This window comes from Dasypus novemcinctus, chromosome 5 (assembly GCF_030445035.2).
Source record: "Dasypus novemcinctus isolate mDasNov1 chromosome 5, mDasNov1.1.hap2, whole genome shotgun sequence".
Lineage (NCBI taxonomy): Eukaryota > Metazoa > Chordata > Mammalia > Cingulata > Dasypodidae > Dasypus > Dasypus novemcinctus.
This window is the reverse complement of record NC_080677.1, coordinates 135,209,021-135,234,222: the sequence shown is the minus strand read 5'-3', so window position 1 is coordinate 135,234,222 and position 25,202 is coordinate 135,209,021. Positions and strand designations below refer to the sequence as shown.

The 25,202-nt window shown below is 39.2% G+C and overlaps 1 protein-coding gene and 1 long non-coding RNA gene across 7 annotated transcripts in view; one reads left to right on the top strand and one right to left on the bottom strand.

The window, feature by feature from the left end:
- DPP6 (dipeptidyl peptidase like 6) overlaps nt 1-25,202 on the bottom strand; it is a 1,316,366-nt gene that overhangs the window by 1,149,782 nt on the left and 141,382 nt on the right. Inside the window, exons 1-2 of one of the 6 annotated variants that reach the window (XM_058297590.1) lie at nt 15,527-15,752; nt 13,969-14,115 (exon numbers count right to left, since the gene is read on the bottom strand). The exons of 1 other annotated variant lie outside the window; for it this stretch is intronic. In XM_058297590.1, the coding sequence (XP_058153573.1) occupies nt 13,969-14,019 (51 nt within the window). In that variant the 5' untranslated portion in view covers nt 14,020-14,115; nt 15,527-15,752. Of the gene's footprint in view, nt 1-13,968; nt 14,623-14,864; nt 15,067-15,526; nt 15,753-25,202 lie in introns of those variants that run through there. 4 more of the 6 variants (XM_058297593.1, XM_058297588.1, XM_058297589.2 and 1 more) reach the window with 4 other exon arrangements.
- Nucleotides 14,324-23,543, top strand: LOC111759632 (uncharacterized). Its single transcript, XR_002793557.2, has 2 exons — nt 14,324-14,631; nt 15,108-23,543. It is a non-coding gene; the product is annotated as an uncharacterized lncRNA (long non-coding RNA).

Genomic DNA, 25,202 nt, shown 5'->3' with positions numbered 1-25,202 from the left:
TAAAAAAGTAATCATTTAAAATAATCATAGCCAAAAATAAACTTTAGAGAAAGTAGGCAAAATATACAATTCTTTAATAACAAAACTCAAAATTGAAAGAAATCTCTGACCCTAATCTTGCCCATATTTGTACTCTTTAATGAATCAAATTTAAAATGAAATGGTTATATTAAGAAAGTAAATTATTTGGGGGTCATGGCTCACAGATCTCCTTGCTACAAGAAAGCATGTTGCAGACAGAGCTGAAAGAAAAAAGAAAAAAAGAAACCTTACAGGACTTGGGTGCTTCCATATAACAGGCCATGCAAACAATCTCAGGCAGGCCTGCAAACTGGTTGTCAGTGCTTCTTTATGCAGTAGGTAAAGAAATTGAGAGTAGCCATTTAGAAACTTTCATAGCAATTTGACAGAGCAGTTTTATCTAGTATTTCAACCTAATAATACAAAATTTGGGTTTGTATTTTGTATATCTTTCATTTTTAAAATTAATTCATTTTTATGGTATTTTATAAAAGTACTGATCCATGATTTAATGAAAATTCCAAAAAAAAACACGAAAAAGAAGAAAACCAAAAAAAAAAAAAATTGGCCCTTGTGGCAGTTTGGTCTTGTTTATGAATTCCAAAAATAGATACTGGAGGGAAGTAGGCTTGGCCCAATGGATGGAGTGTCCACTTACCACATGGGAGGTCCATGGTTCAAAACCTGGGCCTCCTTGACCCATGTGGAGCTGGCCCATGCTCATTGCTGATGCGTGCAAGGAATGCCCTGCCACGCAGGTGTGTCCCCCGCGTAGGGGAGCCCCACACGCAAGGAGTGCGCCCTGGAAGGAGAGCCGTCCAATGCAAAAAAAGAGCAGCCTGCCCAAGAATGGTGGCCGCACACATGGAGAGCTGACACAAGACGACACAACAAAAAGAAACACAGATTCCTGGTGCCACTGATAAGGATAGAAGGAGTCACAGAAGAACACACAGCAGATGGACACACAGAGCAGACAACTTGGGGGGGAGAGGGGAAGAAGAGGAGAGAAAGAAAACATAAATAAATGAATCTTTAAAAAAAAATAGATACTGGATTGTGTTTGTAAACTGGTCTGTTTGCCTGGGTATATTAGATTGTATTAGATTCAGAGGTTTACTTTTACTTGATTAAATCGAGATTAGGGCTTTTTTTTTGACCACTTCATTAGGGTGTGCACGGTTAAGTCCCTACCCTCTTGGTGGGGATAAAGCAGACTTTCACAAGGGAGTAAATACACAGAGAAGGAGAACACAGAAGCAGATATCCAAGAAGAGAGAGTGCTCCATAGAAAGCCCCAGGAAGAGAGATGAGCCTAATAGTCTACAGCTGACCTTGTTGAGAATCGAGCAGCTGAGCCCAGAAAGAAATGAGCCCTGGGGAGAGTGATGAGCCTTATGCCATCCTAGAGCTTAGACTGGAAGAAGCTGGGACCACAGAGCTTTAAGAAGAAGGAGGAAGGCTGAAACCTCACAGACATTGCCCACCATCTTGCATCAAAATGTGGCAATAGACTTTGGGTGAGAAAGTACTTCTTATAGTAATTTGAGTTGGATTCTTTAGGGCCTGTTAACTGTAAGCTTCTACCCCAAGTAAATACCCTTTATTAAAGCCAACAGAGTTCTGGTACTTTGCATTAGCACCCGTTTGGCTGACTAATACAGCCCTTCACCGCACACACTTTGTTTGAGAACTAAGCATTGGATAAATTTAGAACCAAAATCATCTGGAGGGCTTGTTAAAGTATAGATTGCTGGGCCATATCACCAAACTCTGATTCAAAAGGCCTATGGTGGGACATGAGAATTAGCATGTTTCTAAAAAAGTTCCCAGGTGAAGCTGTTAATGCTGGACCAGGGACCATACTTTGAGAATCACTGTCTATAATGCATTGCAGAGTAGTGATGATCCTGGTTTATCTTCAAAAATTAAACTCAGAGTCAACATCAGGTTAATTCCAGCATATGTATTATTTTCATGGTTAGACTATAATGGATGGTCTAAGACTATCATAACGTAAAGGATGCAAAGTTCAGCTCATCTATGCATTCATATACACAAGTACACACTTACACATGCCTGTGCTCACATTCTCACATACACACTCAAGCAGAGTCACCGTGCTCTGATGATTCCAACACCCTCAGGCTTAATTAATGCATACACACTTTGACCATAACACATTTCTCAAGAGCACAGCAGCAATGAGAGATCAAATTATATTAAACTGTTGTGTTTTGCAAAGCAGCTATTTACAAAGTCCTTAGAGAACTTAATGATACTCCAAATCCAGGACTAAGATGGATCCAGGACTAAGATTTTCAAGTAAGATTTTTCGTTCTTGATTTTTTTCTGCTGGTATAATTTTATAAATTAATGGAAGCCAAGGGCCTTCATTTCTCTCCATCTCCCTTCTTGTATAATAATGAATCATAGGCAATATTTAATAAAGCCAACTCTTCAGAATGCAAGAAACTACTTTATTAGAATGTGGGATTTCTGAATAAAATTTATATAAAAGTCAGCAAAGCAGCACAAGAAATCCGATCAGAGTTTTAGAGGTGACTATACAGACTTAGATGGAGTGTAAGTCAGGCAAAGCCTTTGACTCTAATTGAAATGAGGACAGTTTTCACTTGAGTTTTCTCACAGCCCCTGTTTGCCAATGAACACTGCTCATTTTGGTAAAGGCCTCTGATACTCACAAATGGAGATCGCTTCTGTCCTTATTCCCACAGCCAGCTAGTGTGTTTTCCAAAGGCTCTATTACTATGGCCCGGTCTGTTTCAAATTTCCTGATAGATCCACTCTCTTTTCTAATGATCTTGGCTTCACATCATTCAGTTACTTGCCTTGGCATTATCTTTCTTTCATTACTCCTTGCCTGCCCAGCTTTTGGACACCATCCATGTTCTTCGCCCATGCTGCTGTTTTCTGTCAGTTCACAAGTGGCTCATCACAAAGCAGCATTTATAATAATAATTACTTTGGATACAGTAACATGACTATGCCTTTACAGATGAAGGAATACTGATTATGAAGGTCTGTGCTACTAAATGCTATGATTTCCCTCTACAGGAAAAAGTGGCACGTGTCTACCTATGTACATGGTGCAGTGGCTTCAACCAGTAGATGTGAAATGCATTTTAAAACCTTCCTTTAAACATGGTGAGATGCAACACACATACAGAAAAATGCATGAACCCACAATGTACAGACCTAAGAATTAATTATGAAGTAATGTTTGTAAATTCCATTCAAGAAATAATAGAATCCTCCCCACAATCCAGACGACTCCCCTCACTCCCCAGCATGTGTGCCTCTCGATAACAATCATCTATCTCTTTCCACTACAGGTAACTACAAGCATAATTTCTGTGGTCATAATTGTCTTAATTTTTCTAAAACCTGCATCACCTCTGTCAGATATTCTATGTCAGTATCTCCTAACACCTACTTTTAAACTTTACATACAATATGTGATTCTTTTAGGCCTGGCTTCTTTTGTGGAACATTATGTTTGAGAAAGTCTCCATGTTTTAAATGCAGTATTATGTCATTTATTTCTGCAACTGTATAGTATTCCATTGTAAAAATATACCTATGTCTTTAGTCATCCTACTGCTTAATAGAGTTGGGTTGTATTCAGAAAGTTTGTAGCTAGTACAAATATTTCTGCTAAGAGCATTCATGTGCATGTCTCCTCCTGGTACACATATGCATGATTTTCTTTTTGGGTATATACCTAGGAGTGAAATTGCAGAGTATGAAGTTCTTCACTTTCAGTCAGCAGGTATTGTCACACTGGTTTCCAAAGGTAGTTTTCCAAAGATTTTGTTCCCACCACCTGTGTTTCACATCTTTGTCAAAATTTAGTATCCTAAATCTTTAAAAGTTTTTGTCATTTTATTAGATGCTGACCATTGTGATTTTAACTTACATTTCCCTGGTTATACTAATATAGTTGAGGTGCTTGACACATTTCTGTAAAATTCCATTTGCACAAACATACATGCAAAAACATTGCTCTACAGACTGAGAGTTTATATAGGGCTGATGATGCAGTGAGGAGCGAACTGTTTAGAGTTCTTATGAAAATCAGCTGTTTTGCACAGATATCTGGATCTGTGCTGCACAGAAGTTTCTGCAATGATGGAAATATTCTAAATCTGTGCTGCTGAATACAGCAGCCACGAAAGCATTGGAAATATGATGAGTGCAACTGAGGAACTTAATCTTTTATTATATTTAATTTAAATTAACTCTAATTTTAATTTGCACAGCTGCAAGGTGGTGGTGACTACCCTGTTGGACTGTGCAGGTCTAGATTAAGCATTGCAATAACAGAATGGAGCTAAATTCCTTTATGCTTGGGTGGCTATTAAAAGTGTAGGTGGGTTTTCATCTTCTGATATTTAATGTTAACTGACTGATTTCCTATTAGATGGTCCTAGGATAGATGATATATTTCTCAAAGAGGAAAAAGAGGTTCATTATAACACCAGGGAAACTGGTGTTTCTTATTTCTGGGTGAGGTTGAACTATTTTATATATATATATAACATATATATATTTTACATATATATACAGAAGGGGAAGGGCCAGATTTTAGAAGGTTACAGCGTATATCAGCTACACTGAAATAATACTTGCTTTGCAAAAGGCTCATTATTGTTATGAAGCTTGGCAGGGAGTGCTCCTCTCTGTTCTGTAAGTAAATCTATGCGAGTCATGGGAAAAGTCAGCCGAATGGCTATAATATTTCTCTTGATAAGTGACAGCCTTATCCTCTCTGGAGGATATCAAAAGATTATGCTGGGGAAGCGGATGTGGCTCAAGCGGTTGGGTGCCCACGTCCCACACAGGAGGTACCAGGTTCTGGACAGACAATGAGCAAAAAAAAAAAAAACCAGCCAGCAGACAATGAGCAAACAGACCAGGGAGCCAGCTGGGGGGTGGGGAAGTGGGGGCAAGGAGATTATGCTGTATTCTGAAAATACTGCCTGTGGGGTATATAACTTGCCTTTAATCATAGCTTTTTTTAAGTTAAAATTTAAACCTTTGTACTATCCTTAAGAGGTGAAAATTAAGTGACAACAACAAAATAGAGAGACATTTAGGGAAACTGAGTAATTGAAAAAGAGCACAAATGGATGGAAAAAACAAAGGCATCTCTGATTGTTAAATTCAATTACGCAGATAAAACTTAAATAAGTTCAATGAATGGTGATATTTTCCCTAGAAAAGGGATCAGGAAGGGGCCACATGAGCCATGTGAAGATATCTGAAAGGTTGTCATGTGAAATAGGGATGAGATTTATTCCATATAGCTAACAGGCTTAGAGCTAGGACTGTGAGTGGAAGTTACATGAAGGAATGTTTTATGTGAACATAAAAAACACTGTTCAAACAACTAGAACTTGTCAACCAACACAGAGGTTGCCAGTACCTGGATGTGTTCCGGAAGAGGCCAGAAAGCTTACCAAGATCTAGCATTAGAGGAGATATTATTTAGATGGTTTCTCATTCCCTTCCATCTTTCAGGCACTGTTAATTTCCAGTTCTGGTGAGGAAAAAGTAAGTTTTCAAAAGATTGCAATAGAATGCAAAGAACCTGGCCTAGGAATGGGTCAGCATCTGGACTCCTAACTCGCTCCTGTTGCATAATCTATCCAAGCCTTAACTCTTTCAACCATAAAACAGGAAATAAGATTTCTCTTGCCAACACAATGGGTTGTACTAATACAATAAAAGGTATGTGTGAAATTATGTGTTGTAAAAGCACAATGCAACTTTTGTGCTTATTGATAGAGTTAGGTTTTAAATGAAAGGCTTTGGAGAATAAAAATATATACACAACTTACACACTCACAGGCAGAAGAATAGTAAAAAAACAAAATAAAAAACACCCCTTCTTAAAAATTTGCTGAGGATTTGATTTAGTTTGATAAACTGAAATTTCTTAAAAACAGAGTTTAATCACAAAACCCTTGCTTTTCTATTAAACTTTTTATAAAATGTGTTAGTTCTCTTTTTTGCTTTATCATAAGGAATCTAGCCCATAACTGAATCATTTTGGAAGATGGTAAAAATTTGACCTTAAGATTGAAGATCATGAATTTTGACTTCCTAAAAATATAGACTGAGAAGATATAGAAAATAGAACTGAATGTGTACTAAAGCAAGGACATATCCTAAAAGGTCTGCTTTAGATTAAAGTAATGAAATAATTTGAGCTTATTTTATTAAGATTCAGAAGTCAGTCAATTAACTTGGTTTATACCTATTAATAGGAATATCAATATCAGTGAATATTAATCCCATGGTGAGCCCCAGTCCAATCACACACCCATCCAGCAGCTAGGGCACTGTCAACCAAGCCTTGTGGCCAATTTGGCTGACCAGCAATTCCTTTTTTTTTTATTCCCCCCACCCTTGTGGCTTTTTGTTTGTTGTCTGGTCTCTGTGGTCATCCGCTGCACACTCTTATGTGTTTTTTGCTTGTCTCCCTTTTTGTTGCGTCACCTTGCTGAGTCGGCTCTCCGCAGTCCTTGTGGGTCAGGGGCTCTCTGCGGTGCTTTTTGCAGGCCAGCATCACTCCTCAGCGTGCGGGCGAGCCTGCCTTCACAAGGAAGCCCTGGAAGGCGGACCCAGGGCCTCCCATAAGGTAGACGGGAGCCCAACTGATTGAGCCACAGTCGCTTCCCAGCAAGTCCTTTTTATTTCCGCAGGTAAGTAACTCCACGTTGGAAAACAAAACATCCTTGGTACTGCTCTCTTATTGCGGTATGGTTATTTATTTCTTTTTAGTAGAAAAAAAAATCATCAATGTGATTGTGCCCACAGGAGCTTCCATCTGACAAACCTGCAGCCATGCTAGACAGTGGTGCAAGCGTTTTGCATTGGATATGTGTGTGTATCGTATATGTATGTGTACATACACAATATATGCACAGTATAGTTCTACCTAGGCTATCAAGGCTTGTGGAATGGATTGCTAAGATTCTGTGACTTACTGATACAAAGAATTTACACTATCTATCTATATCCCCTTTCCTCCAAACAGTGATAGACTGAAAAAGGCTGGTGAGCAAGGAGTTCTACTGCAGAAGAAATCATAATGCCTACAAACCCTGTGTTCTGGCATGGAATGCTCCTTCCAAAGCATGTCCTAAGATTGATATCTTAGCACTAGAATAATAGTGCTACCCTTGATTGGGAGAGTAGAAAGGGAATTTAGGAATAATCAATCTATTCAGATTCCCTTGCTTTACATCTGAGGAACTGGAAGTCCAGGGAGCTGCCTGTGAAGGTCAACGCCAACTGCAAACTCCAGAACTTCTGCTCGTCCAGGGCTCGCTTAACTATATTTGCTCTCATTTTCTCATTTCTACTTGCTCCATTTGGTTTGATATAAATTTTCTGGTGGACCACAGACCAGTAACAGAATATCTGCAGTCAAGAGTTATTCCTTTCTATATGTGAAGAAAAGGAGAGAAAGACTACTGAGTTTCTTCAAACATTCCTGTTTTTCCCCATCCCCAGACTATAACTGAGGTTGGAAAACATAAATTAAAAAGCACATCATATTTCTTCTGCTTTTGCCCTTTGGTGACAACTATTTTTTTTCCTCGTTCCCTCCTTGTTTCATTTCAACTCTCTTCTAATTCTGTGCTCCTTACCTATCTTTCCATATATTTTGCTTCCTCTACAACTCACGAAACCAAACTTGATTTGTACTTTATCCACTAACAAAAAGGCCTTTATAAATGGTACAATTATTTCCTTAGGCCTTCTTGAAAATATTTATTTTAAAAATATGTGTCTAATCCTGTAGTTCTCCACCTTGGCTGCACAACAGAACCACGACTAAATACAGTATTGCCCAGGCTGCAGTGCAGAACAACTAGTTGCAGGGATGTGTTTCTAAAATTGTCCAGATGATTTAAATCTGCAGCTAGGTTTGAGGACCTCTGCCTTCGACGAATGATTCTCAACTCAGGATACCCATAGAACAACCCTGATGCACTTGGAGTTGTCCTGGGTGATGCTGTAGGGACAGTTACTGGACATCGTATGCCCTCCCATGGCCCACTGGGTGGACTGTGGGAGAGTGTGGGCTATGATGTGGACCATTGACCATGAGGTGCAGTGGTGCTCAGAGATTTATTCACCAAGTGCAATGAATGTCTCATGATGATGGAGGAGATTGTTGTTATGGGGGATATATGGGGACCTCATATTTTTTTAATGTAATATTAAAAAAATAAAGACAAAAAGAAAAAAAAAAAGAATAACCCTGATGCATCTATATTTTTCAGAATTTCCCAGATGACTATATTGTTCAGTCACTGCTAAGACCCACTACCCTAGATGAATTCTTAGAACTTTCACTTCTTGATGGATCCCTTTCACCCATCTTCACAAGAAGTCACGAAGTTAAAATGGAGATTCTGATTGGTGATGCCAGTACATACGCACAACCTAGAAGGTTTGTGGTCAGTGAAATTCTAAAATAAGGTCCTGGTTATCAAATAGAACCAGCTCTGGTAACCAAAAGAGGTCACAAAATTCTCCCATACAGTAGAATTTATTTTAAATTAATGAAAGGAAATGATAAAATTGGTCTGGAATAAATTTACCTCCATAAATAAAGAGTATTGAGGCAATAGTTATTTACCCCTGAAGTTTTCATACTTCAATTTTATTATACTTGTTAAGTGAAAAATACTCTATGAATAGAATTTTCTCTTGTGCTATCTGATATATTAGAACTTGCAAGAGTTCCTAATAAAATAAAAGAAAGAAATATACAATTAAAATCATGGACTTTTCTCACAAATGCACATTCTATGCTAAGCAGTCTTCAGGAAATGAACAACTATCTATTCATTTAACAAATCCATCCATTTGAGTGCTTACTGTGCAAAATACTTGCCCATGGGGTGAATAATAGATGCTAATATTCCAAAATATACCACACCTTTTAGTAATAGCACAGGGAATTCAACGTCAAATGATGAAAAAGTTTGAAGTAATGTGATTAGCAGTCAATAACGATCACAGAAAAGGGGAAGTGGATGCAGCACAGGAAAAAGCCAATTAAGTATACTTAATGTCCAAACATTCAGACCCAAGGGAATGGATTTAAAAACAGGGGCAGGACTCTGAAGGAAAAACAGCAGCCTTCTCCATGAAATTTTTCTTTAAGATATTTTATAAAGGTTCCTGAGCTGATAGCTCGTTTCTGGCTTTGGAAATTCTTTCTGGGAATATTAACAATTTTCAATTGCAAATTTGATTTGCGGCTAACATTTCTGAAGTTTTCCCATCCTGTAAGTCTGATAAGGGGTGGGTGTGAAATCTTACCTCCTATAGAGGTGAGATTAATAAATATTTCAGGAAGAATTTAGTTATAGGACTGATGATTTTATGAAGAGATGTTGAACAAATAGGAAGTAGAAAAAGATCGGCCTGGGTATTACATACATACTATACAACAGTCAAGAACTCAAATGACCAGAAAGAAAACCCTTACTTTGAGAAATTCTTGCCTAAGATTTTTCTTTGACATAGGTAAGGGAAAATACTAGTTCTGAAAAGATCCTACTAAAGCAGGCTAAATATCACAGGCTTATGCTGTCAGTAACTAAAGACCTGCAATCAGTTCCAGTGATAAGGAAAAACTTCAGCTTTCTCTTTCCAGGGAATACCCAGACCGCAACTTTCATTTAAAATAACAACCAACCATGGGATTCTGAAACATCCTTGTGGCTTGCAGACCTCTTACCCTCTGCGACTCGACTCTTTCTGAAGCTCCTCTCACACAGCTCTGGATCACCAAGAATCTGCCTACCTGATTTACCCTTTATCTTGTAGAGCCACCAACACTTGCCCAAAGGAAGTGGGAGGCTCCAACAGTCAGACAGCAGTCTCCCAGACTTTCTTTTTTTTAGTCACTCTTTACTTAATCTCCAAAAGGCCTTCTTAGAAATGCGTCTCTGGGAAAAGCTTATATGGATAAAGTAGGGGGATTCAGCATGTAGCAATATTTTTTGGATAATAAATTTTCCATTGACCCTAGAACTTACTGCAAGAGAATTTAACTCTTGAAATAACCCATTCAATTTGAGCAACTGTTAAATAAGTAGGAGCTCAACCTATTAATAAGAAAGGAAGACGGATGAAAAAATAACACACCAGACCCCCCAAGCCCAACTAGAACGTCCGAATGTAGATTTTCAAATGCAAAGAATGTGCCACACTGATGAAAGAGCTTATTGATGTGGGAGGAGTGGGGGGTGGGGGGAGTGGGGTTTATGGGAACCTCTTATATCTTTTAATGTAACATTTTGTGTGATCTATGTATCTTTTTTAAAAAGATAAAAGATTTTTTAAAATGTAGACTTTATTAAAATGCAGTTATTTTACAAAATAATTTTGTTATGAGAGCGTGGAAAAATTCTGATCTTCCCCAAAGATCAAGTTGTGGAGTTAATACAATGTGCTTAGTTTGGGAATTCTCATGATATTTGAAATAAAATTTATGGAAAAAAGCCCTCTTAAGCATTAAAATAGAAGAAAGTTGTGAACTCATTCTAATATGTTACTTCTTTTACTCATTTACCAACAATAGGAGATCAAGTAGTAGCCCAATAAATTTGCCTTCTCTTAATCATCTAACCATAATCAGAAACAAACTCCTGAAGAAATATCTGAGGAATAAAATTTGTATTAAGATTTTATTAGGGAAGTAGATGTGGCTCAAGCAATTGGGCTCCTGTCTACCATATAGGAGGTCCAGGGTTTGATACCCAGGGCCTCCTGGTGAAGGCAAGCTGGCCCGTGCAGGAGTGCTGGCCAGCGTGGAGAGCTGACGCAGCAAGATGACATAACCAAAAGAGACACAGAGGAAAGACAATAAGAGACTTAGCATACCAGGGAGCTGAGGTGGCACAAGAGAATGATCACCTCTCTCCCACTCCGGAAGGTCCAAGGATTGGTTCCCAGAGCTGCCTAATGAGAATACAAGCAGACACAGAAGAACACACAATGAATGGACACAGAGAGCAGACAGTGGAGGGAAGGGAGGGAAATAAATAAAAAAATCTTTAAAAATTTTTTTTATCAGAACAGATTTTCTAATTTCACAGTATGGTATAAAGAGAGGCCAGGGAGCTACTGTTACACCGCAGTTGCTGGTCCACAATGGACAAACAATGTTAACAAAATGAGAAGATACTGCATTAAAGAATGATTTCATGCATGGTTGTAATTGTTTTTAGCACTTACATTTGTGACCACAGATCAGTATCAAATGACTCTCTCTTTTTCTCTTTCTTAAATATCAAACTGCAAACTCTGAACTGAGATTTGGTTAGTGTGTCTCCATAGACGTACTGATACTGCATGATATAAAACATTCTGTCAGTAATAGGAATAAATTATCTAGCCTTCATCTCGAATGTAAAATATTACCTGAATTCCAATCAAGTTGGGAATGCAAAGAATTTGCCAGCCATCTAATCCAGGAGAGGCTGTGATTAGCAAGAGACTTCCAAGGCAACTGATGAAAAATTAGGCAGCAGTAAGTCCCCAATTAACGGTGTAAGTGCAGAATGATCACTCCATTGAAGTTGCACAGGCTTAGTTTGAACATGAAATTTCAAATAAGTTAGGAACCAGCCTGAAGAGTAATAATAATTTAAAAACTGCTAGAACATTTAAAACCTAAGTAAGTTGGCAACTCATTTTTCTCTTAGGCCAGCTGATGTCTCTAAAAATATTTTTGGTTACAGTAAAATTCTCTAGGCTCAGTTCAACTTGCTCTAATTATACTTACTAACATTAGACCCAGGGGAGGCTACACAATGAGCATCACATAGAAAATTCTTATTAAGAATATGAGTTAGAAATATGAGTTAGCATCCATTCATTTTTCATTTTCTGAACAGAGATGGATGGAGTTAGTGGGAAGACTTAAAAGTTTTTAATAAAGATGCAATATGAAATGTTGCTACATCAGAAAACATATGAATTGAGGAGAAGTACTTATTTGACAATAAATTTATGTAATGAATCAATAATGCATATTTTTGGTATAATTAATTCAAATACTTATCTGTAAGCCCTGGTCCTACATAGACAGACTTTATAACACATTACAACATGATATAAAAAAGGAATTGTGACTGTAGGTGGTAGTGTTAGTGGAAAACATTACTCCATACACTTTTCTGTCCTGTTTGTACCTTTTAATGCTGTTGAACAACTCAATGGCTGAAAGGGGAGCTGAAAATTTCAGGGGAAACAGAAGTATTTTCACAAACAACCAATTAGGTCAGCCAACCAGAGAACCTAGTGTCCGGGGAAGGCCCTCGAAGGAGGGCACTGGAGGGAGTGGAGGCAGGCCCTGAAAAGCAAACCACCCGTACAGATCCCGAGCTCCTAAAGGCTGTCTTGAATCGAGCGGCGCACACCCCAGGCCAGAAGTCAAGTTCAGAACCAGATGGTGCTCGGCTCTGCCAGGCAACAGGTGTCTTGCTGTGGGTGTGGCTAAGCCTGGGTGGATATTTTTTCAATTAAAATTAAGTTATTTCTTGCCTCTTTTTGTTTAAAGTGAGACATCAAAATGCCGCGCCGACTGGACTCTCTCAAACACACCACGGCCCTACCTCCCCATCCCTGGGACCCGAGCCACTTGGCCAACAACTCTAGATCTTGCCCCTGGAAAACATCCCTACGTTCCCTGCTGTATCTTAAAAAGTAAGACAGAAATCCCCATCTCGTTGTTCTTCCCCCTCACACAAAAAAGTGCCAGCAAGCAAAATTTAAAAAAAAAAAAACAACAAAAACAGGGACCCCCTTAAAAATAATCCCACAGCAACACCGAAAGGGTTACATCACCCAAGTAAATACAAACACAATTTCAGCGGAACAAGATGGCAACCGCCTCTGTCCTCTCCCGGAGATTCCCAACACCCTAACTCCCTCAGCCCTATCCCCGGGCTAAATAAAACTGGCAAGCAAGAGCTCCGAAGGCCGCGAGGGTTGACAAGGCGGAAGACGAGGGAGGTGGCGCTAGTGGGGCAGGCGGCACGCTGGGGTCCTCGAGTTATCAAAGTTGTCAGCACAGAGCTTGCCCTTTGCCCTCCAGCCCCTAGCCGCCTAGGGACCAGAGAGGTTTCTCCGATGTACGGTAATCCTCAGGGGATGGTTTGCCTTCGTTGCCCTCCGTGACACCAGGTCATCTTCCGGGGGAGGCATTTTTCTCAAATCCGAGGAGCAGGGCTCCGCCCCGTGGCAGCCGCGGACGCTGTAGCAGCGCTCGCGGCGGAGTGGCTGGCTCCCGCCCCAAGCGTACGGAAGACGCGGCGGGCCCCCAACAGGTCTCGAGCTGCGCGCACCTGCAACACCGAGGCCAGGGGTCCCCAAGGAGCGGCCCAGAGCCCCTGGTGCCCTTCCCTGGTCCTGAGGTGACCCTGCTCTCTCCGCGGTCCCCTGCAACAGCCCTTAGGATATGCTCCCAACTCCAACAGACACAAGCACTGGACAGACCTGTGCTGCCCAGCAAGGCTCACCTCCACCTACCCCTCCTCACCTTCCACACCTTCAGCCCTCTCCCAAAGGCACAGAGCCAAACACCAAAAAGCGAGCGGCTAAGAGACCTCAAAGTTGCTATTTGCAAATAAATGACTGATTCTTAGCATTGGAGGAGGCTGCCGGGGTGGGTTCTGATGGGACGTGGCCGCAACCCACAGCGCGCAGGCACGAAAGGCTGCCGGCATTACCCGGAGGTTCGAGAACTAACCAGGACAGACACCCCACCCCCGGACCCCGCCCCAACATCAGCTTTCTTCACCTCCGGAATTCTCCCCCAAGCCCCCCTTCCTGCACGCCCCTCACCCGGGATACTCACAGGTCCGCCGGAGCCGGGCAAGCACTTACCATTACGTTCCCCTGCATTTTAGCGGTTTTTATCATCGCCTTTTCCTTCATTGTGCCCAAAGTGTGAACACGACTTCTTGCCCAAAGAAGAGTTACTTAATCCATTGTCTTGGTGATTATTAAAGTAGATATTGGACTTGTCGATGGCTAGGTGGGAATGGGTTTTTTGGGGGGAGGAAAAAAAAAAAGAAAATTCTTCTATGTCTTCGATTTCCCAATCTCCACCCTCCCCTTCCCCTCTCCTTCCCTGACCGATCACAATAGCAATCAACTCTTTTTGGCAGCCTCCAGGAAAAAAAGAAGAAAAAGAAAAAAAAGCGAGGGGCGGGGGTGATGTTGCTTTACACAAAAAGCCAGGGAAGATCGGAGAAGCGGAAAGAGGTTGCTTGCAGTGTGGGCAGGCAAGAGACAGCTCTAATAGCGTCCGTGTCGGGTGAGATCGCTGTAAACACACACACAGCGAGGGAGACGCGGGCGCTACACACGCGCGCGCGCGGGGCACACTTGGAGACACTCGGCGGCGCTGCTCCCGGTGCTCCGGGGGCTCTCGAACCAGCAACTCGTCTCCTCGGCGCAGGCAACGTGGAGTGGAACAGTCGCCGCACTTGTCCCTGAGGGCGGGGACCGGGCCAGGCGGCTACAACACCCAGGGCTGAAAGGGAGGTAGGGGAGTGTGTGTGTGTGTGTGTGTGTACGTGATTGATTTGTGTCTGTGTGTACGGGTGGGGGGCGACGATAGTGGTATGTCTTAAATAAAAATTGACCAGGAAGCCTCAGACTTATCAAGGTTAAGCGAACCCAAATTGGGTAGTGATGGAGAACCCCTCCCCAAACGCCCCCACCTCGGGTAAATGTCCCCTCGCCGCTGGCTGTGTGTGCGCGCGCAGTGCACTTACGCTTTGCTTTTACAAACACGAACTACAGTGATTTCCACGGGCGGAGCCACCGCCTCCCAGCCCCGTGTTAACTGTAACAGCTGTAAACTACCTCCCGGCTTCGCTGGCACGAGATGGGGAGGGAGGTTGGGGAAAGAGCCAGGCGCGGGTGTGCCACGTCTGCTGCAAGCCTGGTGTAAGACGAGGATGGGGGGGATAGGACGGGAGAATGGAGATGGCAGCGTATAAATAATGTTGTTTCAGGTTACTATGGGACACACGTTGCGTTTCCATGGTTGCACTCCGGGTCTGCATCTGAACTGGCAGCTGCGGCAGCCACAGAGCACAGAACCACCTTCCTGGAGACCAACAGCGCCCAGATCCAGGCCGCCTTTCCCGCCCACACCTGGCTTCCCAGACTCTCCACTTCCCTTCCGGGCCTCCGCCCTAGCCGCGGCTCGGGGCGCCACGCACATCCTTCGGGAGTCTGTTTCTTCTTTTTTCCTGCCTGCTGGGGTCCGATCAGATCTTTCCTGACGTGAGCCTTACGCCAAGGGGTCTGCCTGGCCCCCCTGACAGTCGCCCGCGTCCAAACCCTAGTTCCATTTTCCTATCCTGACCCTAAACGGCGAGTTGCCCGGTGACCGCGCCTTGGGTTCCCCAATCACCCCCACTGGGCGTACCTCTGATCAGTCTTTCAGAACCGCGGGTTTGCTCCCAGGACCACACAAGGACGCGCGCTCCCGAGAACGCCACACGCTGAGGGTGGTCAAGTCATACAGAACGCATCCAGAAAAGTGGGGAGTGGGTTGAAGGGATTTTTTTTCCTAGCGCGGATTTTCCCTACCCAGGACGCAGGCGGCACAGAAAACGCGAATTGGAGTTGTTTCTACCAAAAACCGGCTTATCAGACTTGAACTCATTGGTGTGCGTGTGCGCGCGAATATAAGCGCGCGCTCTCGCTTGCGAGAGTGGAGGGTGGGTGCAGTGGCTGGAGCTAGCGTTGGGGAGGGGTTTTCAATGCCTTTCTATAGATTTACATTTACAAAAATCTTCCGGAATGGTGGTAGGGGAGAAAAGGTCAACTTCTGAACCCACACAAAAGCGTAAAACTCTGGAGCAATTGAAACAGTAATTGTATGTAAGTTATCCACAATATACAGACACACATTTACACATAAACATATACACACACATATATACGCATATATATATCCTTGTGTATATGCACATACACACAAGCAGGTGACATGTACAGGTGCAAATTACTTGTAAACTAATGATTCAGGCTGAGAGCAGTATATCAGAAAAATAGCTCTTAAAGGAATGTGGATTAGGGTTTGCCTAGAAAGTGGTAGATAGAAGGCTATTTTTCTTTTTGGGTTCTAGAAACACTCTCCTTCTATGTTAGTATTCAAAATTAGAACTTTTCTCTAGAAATAATCACTTGAGCTAAGATCATCCTTGAACTATTGAACATCAAGTTAAATCTAGCTCCAAAAGGACAGAAAACATGACCAATCTAAATTTCATTATTAGGCATCATGTAGACGGTTCTTTTTCTTTCTTTGGAGTGGCAATAAATTCATTTTGGATCTCTTTTTCCGACCATGAATGGGTCAGTTTGGGCTGCATCCCAACAGCTTGCCTCTTTCTCATTCCATCACCACATATGGAGTAAGGAAGGAAAATCAAGTTAGGACAATATTTTTTAACATGCCATTTTTATAACTACATTACCTGTAGATATGGAAAAGAGGGAGAATATGGATTAAATCTTTAGGATAAAAAAAAATCAGTTGGTAAACAATTTCCTCCCCATGCCCATCCCCAACAATAACCAAAGACCTTCAAGCCAGAACTATCTGAGGCACCTCAGTTCTTCCCCTCTTATTCTTGCCCAGTCTCTGATGGAAAGGCCCTACAGGAAAACTTGGACCAAAAAAGCAGACATAAAGAGGGGATAGTGTATGGGACGATAAAACAAAGCAATGCTTGCAGCTCTTCACTTTGCAACTCATCTGCTTGTAGTCATTGACAGTGGGGTAATGAAGGAGGAAAAGAATGAGGAAAGATAAAGGAGAAAGAAAACTGACAAGAGTACAAGAAAAATGTTTAAATTCAGAGGAGTCTCAATTTTCTATTAATTTTGGATATTAAATTTTCAGAGAAATTTATACTAGGAAATATTTGAAGATGGCCATCGGTACCTCTCTCCGTACCCCATCCTCAAAAATGCTTACCCCCGGCCCCCCGAGCTATTTATTGCATTTATTATCAGAGTCAAAATGGTGATCTATATTTTCAACACATGTTGGTTCTCTCTCTCATTTTTGTAGTTATGTTTCCTGCTTTCTTTTTAATCTACAAGATCATGTTTGTCTACCAATTTTTCACCATAGTATTTCTGTTCATTTAGGTATTTAGTGTCTGCCATGTTTCACAGCACCTAAGTCCTATTTACTTTTCTGAAAAATATATTTTTATTAATGAAGTTGTGAACTTACAAAGCAATCATACACATGTGTGGAATTCCCATATAACACCCCTCCACTAGGACACTACGTAGATGTGGAACATTTGTTACAGATTATGAGATAATATTATCAGACTGTTACCAGTAACTATGGTCTATAGGTACATTTGATATATTTCTTCCATACCCCCCTATTATTAATGTCCATACATCTTTGGCATTGATGCAAGATTATTACAGTATTGCTATTAACTACAGTCCATAGATTACATTAATTGTATTTTCCCATGCTTACCACCTTGTAATAGTGATGTATTTTTGTTCTAGTTCATAGAAGGGCATTCTTCTATTTGTACTATTAACCACAATTCTCATCCACCTCTGGGTTCACTATGTTTTGCAGTTCCTAGATAATTCTCTAGTTTTCTTTCAATTGACATTTACATGCCTAGACTATCCTTTTCAGCTGCAATCCCATTTATAAACCAGCTGTTACTCACTATAATGTGTTACCATCAATTCTATCAATTTCCACATTTTTACAGTCAAGTTAATTAAAACTTCTACATACATTAAGCATCAGAACCCCTTCTCATTCCTCCTTCCATCTGTTAATAACCTATAAATCCTATTTTTTTTTTGCTGAGAATTTATTCACAGGCATCTACATAATTCTAGCAGGCCTCTCTCCAAACCCTCAGTCATAATGCAGCCATTGACTTTGACCATCCTTTTTAGCCATCCTTAAATTATGTATTGTTGGCATTAGCAACTGCTTTGATTAAAGTAGCTTTGATTTAAGTTGAGACGTTTGGCAAAATATTTAGTTTCACTTTTGACATGGGGTAATATTACAACACAAAACAGATTCCTCATGTCACATTATTAGTGTTCTTTTCTTGTTACTTTTTATTAGAAGTTTAGCTAAACACATACTTTTTCTTGGATGAATTCCACTGTAAGGAAACTCAAAATGTGAAATTTCCAATTTATAAAAATGAAAGTCAAGGTGGTAGATGAATAGAGAGTGATTATTCTTATCATATTCTTTTACTCACAGATTAATTCATGACTGACATTCCTTAAAATGTGAGCTCCCCTATTGCACTGAAAACGTCATTCATCTATATAATTTGATTTGACCATAAATTCTCAGAAAGATATCTTCTAGGAAAAATGAGATCTGTCAGCATTAATTTTACAAAATGCAGAGGTATAATACTGGTTTGGAGAAAGTATAACAAATTGGTTTTACCTTCTCACAATCATCCGTTGAGGAATTAAACAAATTAAGTTAAAATATGTAGTGACACTAATGATATGCTGTGCATTATCATATGTAATGTCTTTAATTATAGGAAACAGTCCTTGTTCTTAAGGATTTCATAGTACCTGGTGAGAGACATCAAAATTGTCAATATTAACAACAATAATACAAATATGCTACAGGAATATAGATGTTAGGGCCCATGTGGTGTTTGGGTTGATAAGAGAGAAAGTTAGAAGTAGTGGCAGCTGAAATACATCTCAGGGGACCAGTATAAATTTAGCCAACAGGGACATGGAGCCAGGGAAAGGACGGACCAGGCAGAGGGATCTCCTGAGTTGTTCCGAATGCTAAAACAGAGAAGCAGGAGTGGGAGACAGAGATGAGGATGGCAAGACAGAGGGAGACAGGATGTGGAAGCCCTGTGAGCCATGCTTTTCTATGGGAAATGGGGTACCGAAGCCTAGCCTACCCCCAAATAGAGAGTGACAAAGTCAGATCTATGCTTTTAAGAAAGCAATATTTTCTAATGTACACTCCAAAGATGAAGAGGAAGGAGCCAGGTAAAGCAATCAGGAAACTCCTACAGTAATTTTGAGTAGGAGTGACAAGGGCATGGACATTGTGTCAAGTAGTAGGGACTAAAGAAGAGCCATTTATGAATCATCCATGTAAAATTAAGTCCAGTTTCTTCACCTCAGCTTGCATCTGGCTCATTTCTCAACTCTTCGTTCACAACCATACATTGGTATATTACCAAGAGATGGAAACTAAGCTTAATATTGACTCAGTGACAGCATAATGTAAAAATTGCTATTTGAGCCATTTAAGCAATTATCTTTCTCATAACTAGAAAAGGGCTTATAATAACTTATCACTTGTATTTATGTCCATCTCCCTGTACTAAACTGAGGACATACATTGTTGTGCTTTTCTTTTTATCCTTGTGATTTTTAACACTGAGAAATACTAAATGTTCAATACATGTTTTTTGAACAAGTGAAATTAAAAAGTGAAGGGACATTTGTGCCTCTCTTTCACTGTATTTAATATGTTCAAGGAAGAACTGACATTAAAAAATTTTTGAGAAATATCTGTTTTTAAACCGTAGGTACATTGCCCTATTGATGAAAAATACACCAAAGAAATTCCAAGTGTCTACGTAAACAACCCTAGGAATTTAATTAGAAGACCCTTATCTTTGGCAATATTTCACTTTGCCAGAGTAGACCAAGAGTCAAGAAAATTATTTAAATACATTTATATCTCTGGCCTTGCTCAACTTAATGGGGTTATTTTCTCTGGTACACCTAAATCCTAATGTCCTCATGAATGAGGTAATGTTGACCAAATCCTTTAGATTGAGTTGACTGTAGACTTCCTCTATTTCAGGTAAATAAAAGGGATTAGGCTCACTGTCTCTTTTTCCCCCTTACTTGTCTCTGAACATCAATGACTGCATTTCACTACATATCAGTTTTACAAGTGGAAAAACAAAGGCATAGGAAACAGAGGTTCCATATCATTCCATGCTACTCTTCAACATTCTAGGCCACAATCACAGCTTTTTCAATTACTCAGCTAACATGGCTTCCTCTGCTCGAACTGGTCTGTTATCCCCTCTTTTTTCTCCCCATACTATATTGATATTAAATACCTTCTTAATGAAGTATAGATAGTATTAAATTATTGATGGAGCTCTTTTACACATATGAATATCTGTATATTTGCTTTATAATTATACAAATTATCAGAAAACAAATAGGTAAATATATGAAAATCGTGTTATCTTTAGGTAATGTTAAATTCCTCTATATAACATACCTATTTTACAGAATCAGGAGAACAGGATATATATTTTTAGGATTCCTATGGAATCATTTGTAGAAGAGAAATGGTCAAACACTTATGGACCAAAAGTATTAGAAAAAGAAAAAGTATTTAGGCAAAGAGGGGTATATTAATATGCTTGTATGAAACTTATTTGTAACAAAAAGTCATATCACAGACAGCTTAAAATTATAATATATGAACACAAGTAGATCAAGGAAAGATTTCTACAAGAGCAAGCATATAAGGGAAGCTTTGGAGACACATTTATACATACGCCCAGCTAATTTCCCAGTAAGGTGACACAATTATTAATAGATATGAGTCAGAAATATGTGAATATTTCTTTCAAGAAAGGTAAAAATTAATAGTAGGCATTATGTTTTTAATTTATTCACTATTTGTCTTCCAGTTATAGTCAGGATTCTTGGGTCCACCCCTATAAAAATTGGTAAAACTCTGTCTCAAATGAGATTATAAATAAAATTTGGAAGACTAGGAAACCCATATTAAAACAATTAATCCATTAAACAGTGTTACTAGGTATTTTAATTTCCTAGGCTGCTGAAAGCAGATACCATGAAATGGGTTGACTTAAACAGTGGGAATTTTTTAGTTTACAGTTTGAGTCCATGAAAATGTCTGAATCAAGGCATCATCAAAGTGATGCTTTCTTCTCAAAGACTGGCTGCCAGCAATCCTTGGCTCCAAGAAATGTGATGGCATCTGCTAGTCTCTTCCTTCTATTCCAGGTTTCATTGATTTCAATGTCTTGTTTCTGTCACTTTTTTCCTCTCTGTATATTCATTCCATTTATAAAGGATCCCAGTAATAGGATTAAGACCCATCTCGAATAAAGTGGGTGACAACTTAATGAAATACTTTCACCAAATGGTCTTACCTAACAATGGGTTTACCTCCATAGGAATGGATTAGATTTAAGAACATGATTCTTGAGGGGTACATAAAACTTCAAACCACCACATAGGTAAGGATTCAGAAAGGTCCTAATTGTGCAATATAAGCTATTAATTTGAAAAATGAATTATGGTAAAGAAAAAAACATGAGCTTACATGATTTTTTTTTTTTTTTAAGGTGCTTTGGAATCAGGAAAACTTGAGCTGGGATTTTAAGCCTGATGCCATCCTTGGCCCCACCCTTTCCCTCAGCTCCCCACATCTCAGACACCATGCCTTCCTGTAGCTCCTCAAACATTTTCTGCCCTGTCCCTTTCTTTAAATTCTACCACCATTACCCTAAGTCAGAAAGTCACTTCTTCTCTCTCCCAGACCATCGTCATAATTTCTTACCTCATCGACCTGTTTCCACATTGGCCCTTCACCAATCCTTTCTATAATCTTCTGCTGGAAGCATTCAAAATACAAATCTAATCATGGCACCAGGCTCTCCACAGTTAACTCCCTTCCACTGCTGTTAGATAAGGACCCATTTTGCAGGACACTGGAATGCAGTAGTGTTTCCTACTTCTTCCTCTTCATTTCTAACCACTCTCATTATTTTTTTAAGTATCTGTACTCCAGCCATACTGGCTTTATTTCAATCTTTGTACTCACCTTATTCCCTGCACAGAGAGTTTTACATGCTATCTCCTGACTCAGTCTGCCTTTCTCCCTTCTTCTCTCTCTCTTTAAAAACAAACATTTTACTGAAGTATAATGTATACAGTAAAGCGCATACATCATAAGTATATAATTTAATGAATTATCACAAAGTGAAGGCATCCATGTCATCACAATCACATCAAGCTATAGAACATTACCAGTGTCCCGTAAGCTTTCATTTTGCACTCTTCCAAATACTCCTCCCTTTTCTCCCCAGAGGCAACCACTATCTTGATTTCTAATACTACAGTTAGTTTGGGAGAATTTTGAACTTTTCATAAATTGAATCAGACAATATGAAGTCTCTTAAGCCTGGCTTCTTTCATTCAAGCTTATGTTTGGAAGACTTACCCATGTTATTCTATTGCTGTAGTTAGTTCATTTTCATTATTATATGGTATGCCATGGAATGAACATACGATAATTAAACTGTGCTATTGAATGGAAGAGTGGCTGCTGATTTTTTTTGTTTGGGGATAATATATAGAATGATGTTATGAACATTCTTGTATAATTCTTTTGATTGACATATATAAAATCTCTGAGTGCTAGATACCTAGAAATTGAATTGCTTTGTCATAGGATGTCCTGTTCCACATTTTCCTTAATGTTAACATTAAGTTGGGAAGCAGACTTGGCCCAGTGGTTAGGGCGTCTGTCTACCACATGGGAGGTCCATGGTTCAAACCCCGGGCCTCCTTGACCCGCGTGGAGCTGGCCCACATGCAGTGCTGATGCACGCAAGGAGTGCCCTGCCATGCAGGGGTGTCCCCCGCATAGGGGAGCCCCATGCATAGGGCAAGGAGTGCGCCCCGTAAGGAGAGCCGCCCAGCGTGAAAAATGTGCAGCCTGCCCAGGAGTGGTGTGGCACACACAGAGAGCTGACACAGCAAGATGACACAACAAAAAGAAATAGATCCCCATGCTGCTGACAACAATAGAAGCTGATAAAGAAGAACATGCAGCAAATAGACACAGAGAACAGACAACTGGGGTTGGGGGCAGGGAAGGGGAGAGGAAAAAAAAAAACACTGTTATAACGTCAAGTTATAATTTGTTTTGTTTTGCTTTAACCACGTGGCTCTTCTAATGGATGAATACCGGTATCTTGAACTTCCCTGAGGACTAATGATGATGAAAGGGAAAGTTCTCATTACTTTATTGGTCATTTGGATATCCTCATTTATGATGTGTCTGTTAATGTTCTGCTTATATGTTAATTGTGTTGCCTGTTGACTTTTTTAATTCTTTATTTGTAAAAACTTTTAATATATTCAATTTATAAGTTCTTTGTTAGTTAATAAGCATCGAAAATATATTTTCCTATTCTTTAGTTTACATTATTGTGATGTTCCCTTTTCATTCAGAATATTGGCGATTACTAATTTTTTAAATCAATCTTGCAAAGGATTTATCAATTTCAATACGTGTTTCAAAAGAACAACTCTTTATTCTATCTTGCATTTGTTTTCTGTTATCAATAAAAGCTCTAAATTATATTTTCTTTTTCTGTGTTCTTTGTATTTTATTTGCTGGCCTTTTTTCTTAAATTATTGAAACATACTTAATTTTAAAATTTCTTTTGTATATATTTTTTACCAATGGGTTATTTTGAAGTAATTTCCCAAACATTTAGGGATATTTCAATTATGCTTTTAATATTGATTTCTAGCTTAATTTCACTGTGGTTAGAGAAAACGTACTCTGTAAGAATTTGCATGTGTTTGTGTGTATGCATGATTTGGGTTACTTTCCAACATATGATCAATTTGGGCGGAGAATCTCTATATTGAACAGAATTTGTTTCCTAAGTTTACAAATGCAGTATCCTTTCAATGTCTGTTTCAATGTATATTCTGGAAAGTTCAAAATACATAACTAATATAAATTATAATTATAAGAGAACCATAATTACATTCTTTATCAATTTAATCCATTAGGTTATTATTAAACTTATATTTATGTTAATGATAATTTTTAACATTTCCAGGTTATACAGAACTTTGAATAATCAAATGCCATTTATCCAAATTCAGTCTTCCTTGCTATTATTTATTATGAATTTAAAAAAATATGTGCACACACATACATATACATATGTAAGGAATATATGTATATTCATATATGAATGGTTATTATTGCTTAATGCAATTAATATTCAAATGTTCATTTGGCTTTACCCCTATATTGACCTTTTCTATTGTTCCTTTTTTCAAAAGAGAAATTGTAGATTTAAAGAAAAAGTACACAAATACAAAGTTCCCATAAACCAACCCCATCATTAACACCATGCATTTGTATGATATATTTATTACAATTGATGAAAAATTATAATTGTACTATTAACTGTAGTCCATGGTTTATCTTAGAGGTTACTGTTTACACTGTACATTCCCTTAGATGCTTTAAAAAATGTTTATTCTAGTAACATTTATACAGCCTAAAATTTCCATTATAACCACATTTAAATACATAATTCAGTGCTGTTATTTACATTAAAAATCTTCTGCTACTCACATCAGCAATCCGTATCCCTAAATTTTCCATCATCCCAAATAAAAACCCTGAATAGAACTTCTTAGCATTAACTTTCCTGCAGGTTTACAGGTGATAAGTTTGTTTTTCCCAAAAAAATGTATTTATTTTGCCTTTGTTTTTAAAGAAGAATATTAGTGGTGTAGATTTCTAGTTGACAGTTGTTTCCTTTCATCATTTTGACCTTGTCATATCTTTTTCCTCTGACTTACTTGACTCTAAATCAGCTACAAGTATTACTCCTGGAAAGTAATACTTGTAAATCAACAGGCAACACAATGTCTCTGCCTGCTTCTAAGATTTTCTCGTTCAGTTTTTAGAAGTTTTATTATGATATCTTTATTTGTATTTTTTTGCTTGTTTGTTTTAATCTGTCTGAGGTTCATAGTGCTGCTTAAATTTCCAGCAATTTGTTGTTGTTGTTACTTTTGGGAAGTTCTTATCTATTATCTCTTCATATATTGTTTCTTTTAATTTTTTTTCCATCTCTTCTTCTGGAATTTCAATTATACCTATGTTAGATGTATTTGACATATTTTATTTGTTATACACTTTTCTGTGTTTTTCTAACATCTTTCTATCTGTGCTTCAATCTTAATCTGCTTACATTGATTTCTTAATTTTATGG